Source organism: Phyllostomus hastatus, unplaced genomic scaffold (genome assembly GCF_019186645.2).
Source record: "Phyllostomus hastatus isolate PE091 unplaced genomic scaffold, TTU_PhHast_1.1 phas_scaffold_78, whole genome shotgun sequence".
Classification (NCBI taxonomy): Eukaryota; Metazoa; Chordata; class Mammalia; order Chiroptera; family Phyllostomidae; genus Phyllostomus; species Phyllostomus hastatus.
This window is the reverse complement of record NW_025334041.1, coordinates 11,667,910-11,684,229: the sequence shown is the minus strand read 5'-3', so window position 1 is coordinate 11,684,229 and position 16,320 is coordinate 11,667,910. Positions and strand designations below refer to the sequence as shown.

General features: G+C 42.3%; 1 protein-coding gene across 1 annotated transcript in view; it reads right to left on the bottom strand.

The window, feature by feature from the left end:
- The window catches only part of HIBADH (3-hydroxyisobutyrate dehydrogenase), a 98,944-nt gene extending 83,482 nt beyond the window's left edge, over positions 1-15,462 (bottom strand). Inside the window, exons 1-3 of the mRNA XM_045827722.1 lie at positions 15,242-15,462; positions 9,512-9,672; positions 1,471-1,580 (exon numbers count right to left, since the gene is read on the bottom strand). Of these exons, the coding sequence (XP_045683678.1) occupies positions 1,471-1,580; positions 9,512-9,672; positions 15,242-15,332 (362 nt within the window). The 5' untranslated portion in view covers positions 15,333-15,462. The remainder of the gene's footprint in view (positions 1-1,470; positions 1,581-9,511; positions 9,673-15,241) is intronic.
- Positions 15,463-16,320: the final 858 nt, after the last annotated feature.

Genomic DNA, 16,320 nt, shown 5'->3' with positions numbered 1-16,320 from the left:
AATTTCAGACATATGAACTGATCTGGTCCCAATGCCGTAATTGTGTGTATTCCACAGGAAAACAAAACAGCATGCTCTAATATATATCACCTCAATATGTAAAGTTTCACTTTCTGCAACCTAAAAGTAAGACTTAAGTTTACCAGTCTTTTGTAATATTGGTATATTTAACATCTTAAATCTTTAAGAAATGGGAAATCACCCCAAAACTTGCACATGCACTGGGTATAGAAGAATGATCCTGACCCAGAGGAAATAAAAAACCACCCCTGAGAAGCACATTATAATTCAATGTGAAGCCAAACTCTTTCAAAGCACTACCTAAACAAGACTGCTCTGGTAGTTGGCCACCCTATTCCTGAGCAAAGGATATTAATAAATGTAGGATTTGTCTCCATGCAAGTTTTTAGTGGCTTTTCCTTGAGAGGTAAAGCAGGGCCATAACTGGAACAGACTAGGTCACCAGACGGCAAGGTCTTCTCGGGACCACACACACCGTGGGCCCAAGGGCTCCATCCAGTGGGAGTGTCTTCCAACCTTCCCTGAAATCTAAACATTTATCTTATCACTCTTCTGCCTAATATCCAAAGTGTCTTTTGCTTCCAGGTTTGTTAGTTTTCCAAAGCAATTCAATTTCCAAAAACCTCAAGTTTCCTATTATTACAGCTTCATGAAATTAAACCCTTTCTTTTTAGCCCTCCATATGTCTGCAGGGCCTACCAGTTCATTCTCCCTCGGTGTGTCTACCTCGGTGTTGAAATTCAACAACAAAGCAAGTTGGGAACAGGAACCACTAAGACCAGAAAACTAAATTGGGAATTCAACCACGGTCATCCTAACATAACCACAAGAGTTTGGCAACAGACAGCAATTAACCAAAAGGTTCTTGAAGCCAGAGAAGCTGGGCACTGGGTAGGAAACTCTGACCTAAATTATATTTTATTTAAAGAGCAACTGCTAACCTTTAATTCCAACTCCTCAAAATTCTTACTGCAGATGTACTAACCCAGAGGACATACAATAACTTTTTATTATATAATAAAATGTTAAATAATGGTGTTCTTTCCAATGTTTGGTTTTATTTTTCATAGAAACCTTTTCCTGAATTTCTATAAACCACGTTATGCTTGTAACATTTGTACACTTTAACATGCAGGCTTTAAAAGACTCTTAAACATGTTACCAATGAAAGCCCAAGTTTAATGCAAGAGTTAAAGGAAAGAAACAGAAGCAAACAAAAAAAAAAACCACCCCAAAAAAACACAACATATTCCCAAAAGTCACATACTTGACTTCAGTGAAAAAACAAACCCTTTACAATGAGGGAGAAACCACACCATTCACTTTTAAGAAAAGGAAATAGTACAGAAAGCTTTAAAAAACATAACTGTAATTTCTTAATAGTTCCAACAAATGTGAAATTCATGAACTATGGTAATGAGAAAATATCCACAGTTGAGAAATACATACTTTAGAATTCCATTTGCTCCAGAATAAGCTTCTATTGCATTAGTACTGGTGGGCAACATTGTAATAATTCTGTCAGCTTTTTCAGCTACATCTGCTGGGGAAGACACTACCTTTAAAAAAAATTTAAAAGGCACATTTAAATTAAAATGTAAGCAGTTTCTACAGCACAAGTAGGATCCACTTTTTACACATGCCAACAACACTGACAGTGAATAAAAACTCATCCTTGTTTCCAAATGACCAAAAAAAAAAGAACTTACTGCCTAAAAGGGAGTCCATTCCTTACACACATACAGATGTAGTTTGTATGGAATCAAATCTACTGTTTATTTTTAAAAGTGTGAAGGGAGTTGAGGGGAAAAGGGCAAAACCCAACAGTCCTGGGAATAGATACACTTCTCACGGATTCCTCCAACTTGGATTCTGAAACAGCATACTTTTTGGTAGATGCTTTGACTAAGAAAAACATTCTAGGACAACAGGGGCTAGTAACCACACTACAAGATTCAGCAGTAATTTCAATAGACAGCAAAGTCCCCAGTAAAATGATGAAGGCCCGATCCTCCAATCTCTGTTTGAAAAAAAAAAAAAAATTCAGCCTGCTTCAGAAACGGAAAGGTCAGGACAAGGACAGGAGCGCCCCCTGCACGGACGGTCAGTCCCACCACGGAGGCCGGGAGTGGGGGCTACCAGGACCCAGGGGGGACACATACCCCGGGGAGACATACAAATCGGCATCGAGGTACGCTCTCCTCTCAACCCTCATGCCGGCCTCCACGATGACCATGAACATGCTGTGACGCTGCCCCATCTGTCCTCTGCATGTGTGTGCGGGCCTGTGTGCACAGGCATGCCCTCACTCGCATTCCCCAACGCCTGCTCTCTCCTGTATCTACGCCCTGGTTCACCGGGCCAGCCAGGCCAGAAGAGACCGGGAGCGCACTCCTTGACCCGGTCTCCTTTAACAGAAAGAAGTCATTACTCCAACTGTCACAAAAGCGCCTCGAAAGCCTTCTCTCTCTTTAGAAAAAGGCAAAAGATCAGCAGGAGGATAATCAAAAATTTCTCCATAGAATTACTGACATCTGTGCTAGAAATTGACATGTTTTTCTACCAGGAAATTTGAAGTGATATGTGAGCATCTTAGGAATGGGAAAGCTTCTGCTTCTCACGTGTGGAAAACATATGTAGCATTTTCTTGTTGTCTTTGATGCACAGTTGATGAAAGTGGAGGAATGGGAAGCCAAGCACAGTGTGTAACCTAAATATTATGAGCTGTAAGTAATTGTATTTCAATTTGCCATAATAGACTAGCACCTTATAAATCAAATTCTAGATAAATGCGATTTTTAAAACATTTATTTTCTCTTTTTTAAGATCTTTTTTTTAGAGAGAGTGGGAGGGAGGGGGAAAGAGAGGGGGAGAAATATCAGTTGCCTCTCACATGCCCCCAACTGGGGGTCTGGCCCACAACCCAGGCAAGTGCCCCGACTGGGAATTGAACCAGTGACCTTTCAGTTCACTGAATCTCAAGCTGACACTCAATCCACTGAGCCACACCAACCAGGGCTAAATGAGATTTTAACATAAAGTAATTTCATAAGTCATACTTTAAAATCTCAGATACTCAACTATTCCAGCACTTTGTGTATTAACATTAAATGACAATACCAAACATCAGAGACACAAAAACAAAAAATATTCTCTCTCTTTTGAATGTTTCATTTTGGAGTCTACAATGTGGCATATTCAACATGTATACTTTGATACATCATAGCGATCTGCCACAAATAATTCTGAAAACAAATTTTCCCATCAATTACAACGAAATACTTAAATGAAAACCTTTCCTACACACATATATATACTGAAATTCAAAAAGACACAACTATTTCCTGGCAAACAGTTCAAGTTCTCCCAAGGAAAGCACAGGTCAGTAAGATGCAAAAATAAGAAAAGGACAAACTGTAGGAGCCATAGTTCTCTATGCCCGGACCGTATCGAGAACACGGGTCACACAGAGAGCCCCATCTGTTCGTCCCTACTTAACAGCCGTAATAAGCACAACACAAAACGGCATACCTTTCGGCGGCAGATCTTCCAGGGCCCGGAAGCCTTCAGGTCTAAGAGTCAGTTTCACACTTTCTCTTAGGAATTGAGAGAGGCTCTTCCACGGAAGGAAATGCAATTCCATCTAGATAACTCCTTGTGAGGTGCCCTTGGGGGCACAACAATTAGTTCACAGACCTAAGGATATTTCTTCACACTTCCAAGGTTCTCACGCCAAGGAATTGGCAGTGCCAGTTCATGCAACTGCCAAGTGCACGGGGCGGCCAATCAGCCCCCTGCGTCCCTAGCATCTGCTTCTTGGGATGCTTGGGTTGCCAGAGGCCTGCTAACCCCTCAATTATACGGGAAAGTAGTGTCAAAGCTCAGAGGTCCGGAAAAAACACACAATGATAGTGATAGCTGGAGTGTCACCACTGTACTGGCCACAACTGCTCCATAGCTAATGACTAGATCCATTCGGTACATTATAATAAGTCTCTAATTTGTACTATGGAAGGCACGTTTATTAGACAAGATAGACAGACATGTGTGTCCAGCTATTCAAATCATCTTGCCTTCCACGTGATGACTTCTACAGTCTGAAATAATTGACTGACAATATTTGGCTGTGACTCAAAAGCCGGGGGAAGGAAAACAAACCTTGCTGCCGGTCTGACACTAACCGCAAAAGCCTTTAGGAGCCAAACTAATTAGAGCCCCTTCAATTACGTTTGCTAATTGAATGGATAAGCAAAGACAGCATGTGTCAGTGAAAGGAACACTCATTTGAGAAACCAGAGACCCAGCTTCAGTTACAGCTCAGCCACTAAGTCATGGGTGATTCTCAGGCTTTAGTTTCTGAATCTACGAAATAAGTGTGATTTGAATTATCTTTAAGGGTTTCTGTCTCCAAAGTAGAAAGGAATCTCAGGCAAAGAAACATTTCGTATTTACTGATTTCAGAGCAAGGGGAAGGGAGGGAGAAAGACAGAGAGAGAAACATCGATCCGTTGCCTTTCACAGGCGCCTGGACCAGGGACGGAGCCTGCAACCCAGGCAAGTGCCCTGACCAGGAATCAAACCCACGACCTTTCGGTTTGCAGGATGATGCCCAGCCAACTGAGCCACACCAGCTAAAGCAGAAACTCTTCGTATTTAGTAATCTTAAGTTCCAGGAAGATACAGCCCTTGTAAAAACAGGGCTGATGGGATAGGAAGCATCTGCAATGACTCAGAACAATGCACAGCATTAGCAAGACTCGACTCTTCCTCTACTGACCTGGCTGACTCTGGGCCACGGCCATGCTCTGACAGTCACGGCCAGCCCAAACAATCTCTTGCTAATTTCAATGGCCTCATCCTTATGCCATTATGAATTAGTATGACTCTACTTTTCCATTCCCTTGATTTTGATTACAGGACATTGGTCCCCTTGTGTATCATGGTATCTACAATCTTTACAGGTTTTTGTAGTCAATTTCTCTGGATTTAGATTCATCTGTATGTACATGACATATACGTGACAATGTATACATGACAATGGCAGATGTGCAATACAGAGAGAAGACAAGATAAATTAAAGACAAAACCTGCTTTACTAGGTGAGGGGAAGGAGGAAGGATAAGGGCGTCAGGCCCAGAGTAACCAGAAGGAATTGCATATCCTTTATGTACAGTCCTTGCAAGGAGAATACTGTTAACTAGTTGCTCTATGTAAAGAGAAAAGCCTCGCTGTCTCTTCCGGACAAAAGAGTCACGAAAGTCAAGCTCAGCAGTGCTTCCAAGTAAGTGGGTAAGAGAAACTTGCAAAGAAATTAAGATGAACATGACCTTGGTTAAACTTGCCACATGGTATTTTTTAATCTCCCCAAGTAGAAAAGCATACTGTCAGTTCAAAATTACACTACACTTAAAAAAAACTGACAAAAATGGTTTGTGCCTACATCTTGAAACATTTGGTCAATAATGATGGAGCCCACTCAGCAAGAGGCTTTTAAAGTTCTGATTTAACAAGACCTGAGTGAATGCCAGATTGGATCCCAAGAGAATCACTTAACCAGACATGTTCAGCCTTACAACGCACGAACAACAGGATGGGTTCCAAGTTTTTGAAGAGAAAACAAAAGAGAATCTAATTAAGCCTAGTTCAACCAGAAAACTCATGCAGAAGTGGTGGAAGACTTTTGGCACAGAGCAGTGGCATCTCCAAGGAAATTCCTAGACAATGAAAATAAAAAAGAAGCATAAGTTACATGCCACCGATGCTAATGCTTACAGAGAAATCTGCAAAATAAACACAGGAAAGAAAGGGTGGTGCAGAATATATTCCCAAGCAGGGGTGCCGTCAGATCACTACCTCCTAGTTTGGTTTTAATTTTTGTCATCATTCTTTCACTTAAAAATATGTTTACAGTTCTCTTCCAAAGCACCCTGGGCTCAATGACTCAGCCAAGACAGTGGTGTATTTCTGTGTGGTCTTGGGGAGTGAAAGCTGGGAGAATTATGTTATAGATACAAATAAATACCCTGCACTTTTGATGTGCCAGATTCTACAGGGGTAAGAGGAAGGCATTACTACAAGCCCCATTTTACGAGGTGAGAACCTTTAAGTAGAGAGAGGCTAAATCATCTGAAGTCACACAGCAAGCTCATGGCAGACCCGGGATTTGAGCCCGGGAGGTGGAACCAGGCAACCCAGTTCCAGGGCTTAAGTTTTTAAAATGCTACACTCACAACTCATTGATTCACGATTTCTCATATACAAAGGCCTAAGAGTTACCATGGGTTCTATTCTCAGAAAAGAGGCTAAAGTTGAAATGATGCATTGTGGGTTAAACCTGTGTTTCCAATAGAAATAACGACATAATAAAGGAATACAGAAAGAAGAGTGTACAAATTTTTTAAGGAAATGAGCACAAATAACCACCTAATCAATTATAAATACCCTGTTAGAACAGGTTAACATTTAAAGGTATAAATACGTTGGTTAGATACAGTGATATCAAACATATTCAACACGTCAGCCTTGGCTGCTATGGCTCAGTAGATTGAGCACCAGCCTGCAAACCGAAAGGTCGCCGGTTTGATTCCTGGTCTGGGCACACGCCTGGGTTGCTGGCTGGGTTCCCCACTTGGGGGCGTGTGAGAGGCAACCAGTCAATGTGTATCTCTCACTCTCACACTCAGATGTTTCTCTCGCTCTCATTCTCTCTCCCTTCCTGTCTCTCTAAAAATAAATTCTTTTGTTAAATAAAAAATATTTAACATGTCAAAGTTTTTATTCCCTTCAGAACCCGTGTAGTATTTTTTACTGCTAAGGAGAGCTTGAAGAAAAATCTCCAGGGTTGGCGCACTCCAAAGCACTTCTTCCCTGGCCCGGCAGGTGCGCACCTTGCCCCTTCGGGAGAGGGAGGGTCCTGCCTGCGGGAAGCACAGCCTGCAGGTAGACGGCGAAGAACCTGACTCTATCCAGGTCCAAAACTCAGCTGTGTCTGGGGTCGGACCACTCCCCGACTCTTCAGTTACCTGAAACAATCAAGTCCCCGGGTTTTGCTTTAAAAAAAAAAAAGAAAAAGCGCTTCTTCAAGATGTTCAAAGATCTTTAAAAGAAGTTGACTGCTTTTGACCCAGATACTATTTTATTACTTTTTCTCCCAGCAAATTTCTCACTAAAAATACAGCTGACATTAGAAATCAACTAGCCAACAATTCTGCAGCCTTTGTTGGAGATCCAGGACGGTGGCGGATTAGACGGAAATTACACTAACCTCCTCCCAGGGCCAGGCTGCAATCTTTGCTGGGACAAAACCTGTATGAGTAGGCTTACATTTCATCAGCTCATTTGGCGTGGTAATATCGCAGGTGAGAGGGGACAACTATCCTTAAAATATAAGAATCAAGTCAAAGATAGTCTGAATGTTTAAATCCTTAATCCTTTCACTGCACTACTGTGCACAATGGCAAGAAGTGTCAAGATTTCCACGTACATTTTTTTCTATCCCATCCTGACCAGGTCTTCCCATTGACTTGCAGGAGAATGAAACTCATTTTTTCTCTTATTTAAAAACTTTCAAAACTTAACACAACCATGACATAATACTGACATTTTACTATATCGGAACTTACTCATCCAAATTAATGTTACTTTTTATTTATTTTTTTTTAAAAATTATTTATTTTTAGAGAGAAGGGAAGGGGGAGAAACACCAATCGGCTGTGACCTTTCACTTTGCAGGATGACACCCAACGTACTGAGCCACACTTGGCCAGAGATAATGTTACCTTTAGAGTGGCACCCCTAGGAAATCACACTTGTTCAAATGACACTGTCGCTATTCAGAAGGCTTTTTAAGCTGCCAGCACAAATCCTTTATCAGCAGATGTTTTCATTCAGGCCCAAAGCTTTTGTACCCTTTATCTCTCTGCCTTCACTCAGCTACATCTCGCCTTCTCCCACCCACGCTGCCCCACCGCTGTTGGTACAATCAGTACTCAGAGGACCTCTGCAGTCAAGGTCCTTAGGGGAACCAGACAGAGATGTGAGGGAGATGGGACGTGGGAAAGAGGGTTCCGTCTTCCAGGCCCGCTGCTTCAGTGTGAGCCACGCACACGGAACGTTTCCCACCGTGTGCTGGGAGGGTGGGGGTGGGCGCGCGGTAGGTGGGGGGGGGGGGGGGGAACGGCAGGCCAGAAGCTAAATCAGGCCTTTGCTCTTCACTGCCCTGGGAGGGGCTGCTACCCAGAACCTATCTTCTTTCCTTCCTCACACCCACAGACATGTCTCCATGTCTCACAGACCGGGGGGGCGGAGGGGGGGCTGGGGGGGGGGATCTAATAACTGAGTCTGTGTCCCAGAACCTTCTAATTTATTTTCAGGAATCGGAGAGATCTTGCCTCCGTGACTTTCATTCCAGATTACCTCATTTCTGTCTGTAGGTGATAAAGACCATACACAATACCAGTGTGCTTTCCTGCCAGAAATGAAAGGACTCTTAACAGTTAATTACTTACTTTTTCCTCCTTAAAAAAATGTTTCGACACTTTATTATCGTCAAAATACAAGTTTAGTAGAACCTTCCCTGTCATGTGACTTAGTCCTGCGACCTGAGACACATCTAACACCCGGCCCCATCCAGCTCAACCCAGTGTACCCTCCGCAGCAGCACCGGGCAGACTGCTGGACACACGACAGGTGCTCAGCCTGGTCCGGTTCACCTACAGGAGGATCTCTAGGAACCTGGGCACTGAGGCTCCCACTTCTCAAGAAAGTTGTTTCTTTACCCCATTCTTCATCTACATAAATCCTACTTACTCCGCCATCTTCAGCGAGAACTTCCCTCACTATCCTCTCACCCAATGTACAACACGTTTTCCTACAAACGAATGAAACTCTTGCCTTTGGACTGATCAGAGTTGGTCAGCTTTGCCGAACTGGTGCTACAGCGTCAGTATTCAGAGACCCTATGGGCAGAAGCGGCCATAGCCCTACCCCGACAAGCTCCAGGCTGACTCTCCTACAGCGCTGCTGCTTCCCCGCGGGGCACACAAGCCACGGAAGGAAGGAGTTGGTGAACACCAGTTCTGTGGATGGCCTCTGGCTAAGCGGCCTAAACCTGCTCTTGACACAGGCATTGCATTTCTCAGTATTTATTTCAAGTCTGTTTCCCAGAAGCTGACACTTAATTTTATATTTTCTCTCACCTTTTCCTATATTTCTCAGAATTTTTTTTAGTAGTCCCCCAGTTCTAGGATTACACGAATCCCTCAGTTACTACTCTACAAATCTGTACAAGAAAAATTTTCTTCATATCTTGAAAAAAACAAAACCCTAAATTCACTTATTAATACATGGTCTCCTGGGTACATGTATTACAGACAGAAAGAAATAAAGTTAGCAATCAGGCATACAACTCCATTGAGTGTATGAAAAGCTTGTCACTTAACTTGAATGTGCGCTCATTTTTAAATATCCAAATCTTAAGGAAAGACCTTACCTGTTCACCTGCATCGTGAAACTCTTTGCATGCATCAGGGAACACATCATAAATAACAAGCGGATAGCCATGCTTCATGAGATTTTTCGCCATCGGGTTCCCCATGTTGCCTAGTCCAATGAACCCAACAGGAGTCTTAGAGGCCACCGACCTGGAACACACTAATGCCGACACGTTACTTTCAGTTGGAGCAGATGACACGTTTCACTGCAAGCATGCACTCAACATTAGCAAACTTTTTCATTACAAACATCAACATTAGTAAGTCAACTTATTTTTTTTTCACCTGTCTCCCCCTCCCCTTCCCTTTGGCAACCATCATCTTGTTCTCTGTTTCTATGGGTCAGTTTGGCCAACTGTTATTCAGATGTTTTCTATTAAAAAATTTTTTTAAAGGCCAGTTTCAAACTAATGATCTCATCACGTTTAAAGATGTCGACAATGTGCATGCAGACTACCGCCTAATTATTTAGTTCTCCGGGAAACAATATATTGTTAAGCCATCTCTCTTCTGTTTTCTACCTCTAAAACATTCCTTTACCATTTTTAACAATAAACTTTAAAATGTTATCATTTATAAATACATATTATGTACTTTACATGAAGGATTCTAGATTCCTCATAACTATATTATCTCCTATTATAATGTGTGTAAAAAAATTAGAGTGTTCAATAAAACCTATAGCTTGGACAAGACCTAAGAACAGAAAAATTTTCACCTTCCCACCCCCACATTTTTAGAAACCATCCCTTCCAATGGTATATAAAAAAAAAAACAATCTGAACACAATGTTAACACAGGAGAATGTATTTCAACCGAAAGCCACCAGTTTATAAATAGGATTCTAGGAGGAGGGGAACACTTCCAAGGGCTTTAAATGGCAAGAGGAGCAGTCTCAGGACCTTGGACTAACGACTCTGCGACTCCGCGCACTTTCAGAAAAGAGGCACTTCCATTTATAGGAAAAATAAAGTTGTTCTTGACAAAACCTGTATGCTGGTTTTATTTGATTTTCTTCACACTCACAAAAGGCTTTCTGAAATCACACTGTGGCAAGACAGAGCAGAGAGGCTTTGCATTACCATGAAAATAACATTAGACCTTATTTCTGTTTCTAGATTTAGACTCCACCCAACGAGTATTTACTGCGCAAGTTCTGTGACAGAGCTCGGGGACAGACACAAGCAAGTTATGGCCTTGGCCTCAGAAAGTTCCGTCCAGTGAGGAAAGGAAGAGAAATAACTCCACCTGTCTCTTCCCACCTTATTTTTTTTTTCCAAGGACACACTGTAAAACTGTAGCTCACCAACCAACTGTAGTCACCATTTTAAGTTTCAAGTCCTCTCAACTTGAATCCCTCCTCTTCCTTGAACTTAATGTAAATGCAATATCTTAAAAGCAAATTATTTGAAGTCCTAATGGTTAGGAATTAGAGGTCTTCTTAGGTCAAAAGCACATTTCATTCCTTCTAACTTGACGATCGTATCTCACACACCCATTAGCATGGGTGCCGTTCTTGTGCAACATCACCCTCCAGTGCTCAGCTGAGCACGCGGGCCTAAGAGGAAGCCTGTGTCTGACTTTCTGGTCACGAGAGGTTCGGTAATGATGATAAATAGTGCATTTGCCAGTAGAACAAGAATCAAAAGGGCGGGTTATGTCAACCAGAAGGCTAGTTCGACTTTTAAAATATTGAGAGTACAGCAATTCCTAGTGATGAGATCTTAGAAGAGCTGAAGCTAGTTGTTGAAGTTGAGGTCAAAAACAATGAGGCCCCGATTCTGGATGGGCCACTATGAAAATCAATGAAGATGAAATTTTTGTTTGTTTGTTTGTTTTTTAAATGTCAAGTTTTTTTAAAGATTTTATTTATTTATTTTTAGAGAGGGAAGGGAGGGAGAAAGAGAGAGAGAGGGAGAAACATCAATGTGCGATTGCAGGGGGCCGTGGCCTGCAACCCAGACATGTGCCCTGACTGGGAATCGAACCTGCGATACTTTGGTTCGCAGCCCATGCTCAATCCACTGAGCTACGCCAGCCAGGGCTGAAGATGAAGTTTTTAATGGCAGGCTCTATTCTCTTCATATGTGTGATATGGTAGTGTAATCACATGATTTGATGTCAAAAGGAAAGGGGTTATTTACTGATGATGATATTTAAGAACTTCTCTCAGTTTAAAAGACCTAGATTCCTATCCATGCAAGGTTAATGCTCACATGTATGCCCTTGAACTAGCAAGTTACTTAACTTCTCTAGACATTTTTACCAACAAGAGTAACTCATTCAGAAGGTGGTTGTAAACACTTGAGATAATGCATGTAAAGCATTAATAGTACCTGGCATGTGACAGTCAGTAAGAATGCTACTTTTGTTATCAGTGGTCAAGAAGTAGCACGAGGGTACTAGTCCTATGGCAGATGCCCCCTTCCTGCCGAGCAGGCTAGAAGAGCCAGAATGTTAGAAGGAGGGATGGAGACTACTTTAGAAGAATGCCCCGTGTCTAAGGAAACACGGCTTTTAGCTCAGCTGATATAGCAGAAGGCATGCTTGGACAACATAGAAAAATATGCTCTTAAAGGAGAAGAAATTCAAAGGAGCATAACAGAATCATTATCCTAAAAATATGCAAACTTAAATAATACACCTTCCTTTAAGTTACACAGACAATACCTGGAAACAGTGCAGTTAGTAACTCAAGTTAGCAGAAAAGCAGCCAATGCAATACAAAGGGACTAGTTGGAAAATTTGAGCGTTAGTTTCTAAATTTATAGATTTACGAATTATGTCCCATTTCTCCAATGGGATGTGGGCAAAGTTATCTATATCCTGGATAACTTGAATTAAGTGCTACCAAAAATGTGGCTTCCCTAAGTTTCAAAATGCAAAAATTGTAATAGGATAATTATTTCCCATTTCCAAATATTTTTCCCCTAATCAAAGTGATACATTTCACTGTATCGATAGATAATGGGAAAATACAAAAAAAGTGTAAAGTCATAAGGGAAAAAGTTAACCTCACTACACAAAAATCATCACTGCCTTTTGAATGTATATTCTCATTATGTCATGAGATTGTGTCACATACACGCTTTGTGTCTCACTCTATCACACAATATTGTTATAGGCATTCTATTTGCTTAAGACTTACTAAAATAAGGATAGTGACGTACTCTATAAAGACCTTTACTGTTTGAATCAAGTTATTGCAGAAATAAATATTCTCCCTACATAATTTCACAAGTTCAAGGTCAACTTTTGGTCCCAGAGCCATGAGCTACTTTTCAGAGCTCTATGTGGATCCCTAGAAGCTAATATAGAAAGGAAAAAATGACATTGCATATTTTATTTATGCTATGTGTTGTTTTGAAAGTATATTTCTTACCCACAAAAAGGGCCAATAACAAAAAAAGATTATGCCCATTTCTGCACCTGATGCTGGTTAGTTTTCCCATTCTACCTCTGGTCAGGGGGTCCCCTTGGAAATGATCTAATACAAATTATTTTTCTATGTACCTGCTGATGGGTCACAATGACTGTCAAGGGCCTATGTGTTTAGATTTTTTCAAATCTGTATAAAGAAGTCTAAAACTAAATTTAATTACCTTCTAAGATAAAATACAAAACTTACTTTTACTAAATGGTGATCAAATAGTAATATACATATATAGTTTAATATTGCTAATTTTTCTACTTCCTTTTTCATACTATAAATATTTTTAAATTAAGATGTGCTATTAGCGGACAAATTTTAGGTCTCATTTTTTAAAAATAGCAAATAATTGTACAGATCTTTATAATATTACCATCCATATGATATAAACATCTTAAAACATACTACGGTGACAAGTAACACACAGAATTCAGAACACTAACTAACATGACTATTTGAACATGGTTCTTTTTCTTAACGTCCCTAGACTCCAAACTTGCATGCAGATATTTTAAGACTCCAGTGTCAAAAAAGTTAACAGTTTTGTAGTAAACAAATATTAATTGAAACATTTAAATACAATCCCAGAGTAAAAACAACTGCTAAAGTGTTTTTAAACAATCACCACAAAAAGAACTACTTATCATTTATCATAAATCTACATTCATAGAGCATCTTTGAGTCAAAGAACCTACGGAACAAGAGCACACACGGAAGCAGTCTAACCAGCACTATGGAACAGCACTCCAGTTTACAGAGACAAGTGTTAGAGCCTGGGGCCTCCGGCTCTGTTATCATGACTTATAACAAATGTCTTAACTCCAAAAGGTGTAGCAAGAGTTCAGTAAAAGATTATCTGAACACCCTGTAAAACCACTCCAACAACACGTCGTCCTTGGCTAATCAAAGCTGAAAGAATTGCACATTCACCTGAAAACTGGTGCAACATTTACTACTGTGGAAAAGTGAACTAATCAGGTTTTTTTTTAAGTATCTCTAAAGTAGGAGGCGTTTTTTGGTAGGTCAGTACAGTAGCTCAGTACAGTAGCTCAAATAGCTGTTACACTCAAGTTTGGCAGATTCTGTGAGTTTGCATCTCGTTGCTGTGATTCTGTATCAGACATCTGTTCTCTTGCCTCACAAGGAGCCTGTCCTACTCAAGCCAGGGAGGAAACTCAAATTCTTCTGCTTAGCTTTTACTGAGAGGGAGGAAGGGGAGCTATTAAAAACTCAATTCTGAGCATGCTGGGGTTTTTAATCAAATATATATGCATACACTAATACCAAGGCTTTTAAAAAATCCTGAGTATGCTCTTCCTACAGTGTTAAAACTCGCACTTTTACAGGAAAACAATGGCAGTGTCCACACAACTTTTCAACCAACTTTTCAATTAAAGAGGAATCCCGGTGTAATAGAAAATGCAGGGATGAGGATGAATCAAGGACTTTGTAGATCCGGCTAGACAGACACCCTAATTCACTCGCCCAAGGGGCCTCAGGTTCTTCACCTGAAAAGTGAAAAAAATTCTATCTCTGTGACTCTAAAAGCTGCCTCTTCCTAAGTCAATGGTTAGCTTCCCTAACTTATGGGGAGAGGAAGAGGATAGGTTCAGGCCACGATTTTGAGGACGCTGAAAGTGTTTTGGTTAATAATTTGACAGAAGGGCCATCTTCAGGTAGCACAGTTCCAAAGGGGAGGAGGTGGGAAGTCTGCCTTGCGGGTCAAGGGTGAATTATAACTTTGCTGGAATGACTTACTACCTGGTCTGCACTGACACCACTCTTGCACTTAAGATTAAGTTGGTTAAACAAAAATCACGCCCCTCTGCCCAAGGGGGCGCCTGCCCAGAGTGCGCCCCGGGAGCGGGGAGAGGGAGGGGGCGGGGCGCTGAGAAGGCCAGCCAGCGCTGCAACGCCAGGAGTCACAGGGGTGGATGGAGGGTCGCCCCCGAGGCTGGGCCCTTCACTTGTTCTCCGAACCTTAACTCTAAAGGAGCACGCCCCAGACCCAAATATTCTTCCTTTTACCCCCAAGTTCTTCCCCCCGCGCCACTTAAGTCCCAAAAAGGGCGCTCGATGAACGCCATTCATGGGGATTCGGGGCAAGGTTATTGGTGGGAAGCACGAGCGGTGCGAAAGGCAGTCGCAAAAAACGCCAGTCCTTGGGATCGGCCAAAATGTTGGGTTTTAAGCCCCGATCCAACCTCAGCGCCTCCCGTGAAAAGACATCCTCGGCCGTCAGGACGCGAGAAGAGAGCGGCAGGAGGAGGGATGTGGGAAGGAGGCACGAAGTCCTTACCCGATGCAAGGTTAGCCGCTGCCGGCCATTGCCGGCGGCTCCAGTACCGGAGGCCGGAGGCGGCTCCACGGAGCCACACGGAGGCTGCCATGCTGCCCCCGCCCCGCCTCCCCGCGGTGACCTCCGCCGCTGCGGCTCCCACACAGTCTGGGAGTGTGCGCTGCGAGACAGGCAGGCAAAGCACCGGCTTGGGGCAGCGCACGCACGCTCTCTGCCACGGGGGTGGACAGCCACCAGCGAGGGGCGGAGCGCAGCACCGAGAAGCACCGCCCCTCAAAACAAGTGCCGTCAATCCAGGGAGCGCACCAATCACGATTCGCGAGTCCTCCGCACTCCGAAAACCACCAATAGGAGGCCTTTCTAATGCTTACGTCATGCTCCCTGGCCCCGCCCCCGAGCTTCAGCTGGTTTACAAACTGCGGGCAAAAATCTCCTTGTTTACCAAAACGCGGAGGGTGTGTGGGAGGCGTTGGCTGTCACTACCGCCTCCTCCGAGCACCTGACTCCCCAGAACCACCCCCTCAGAGGGTTGTAACTGCCTGTGTTGCCTCCCTGAAAGCAAGTAGTAAAGTTCCACTTGCTGCTGCTGCAAGTTTTAGACACGAGAAGAAATTACTGTTTTCTAAGTATGGGACTTATTTTTAACTGCAATAATTCGTGGGTCTCTTGTATTTGTAGTCTTAGTGTCTGTCTCTTCATTGGGAAACAGTCACAGAAATCTACCATGAATGCAATAAGTGCGTTAAATTGATTTGATTTAAGTTACCCAACAGCTTCTTTAATAAATTTGAAAAACAGTAGGAAAACAAGTTCATAACTGTTCTCTTTGAAGTGTGGAATTACAAGGAAGTAACACTGTATTCCAATATATATTTCTCTAATGTTTGAACATTCTGCATCCATTTTGTTAACAAAAATAGAAAGTACACAAAAGTCCAGAAAATAGTGTGCCAGACAGATTTATTCATTCTGTCTGTGCTTGATGTACGTATTTGAACCTCAGCTAGTTGGCGATGATTGCAGCGCCTGACCTTCCCACTGACCTCGATCAAGGGGTTGGGAGCCATGCGCACAGCAAA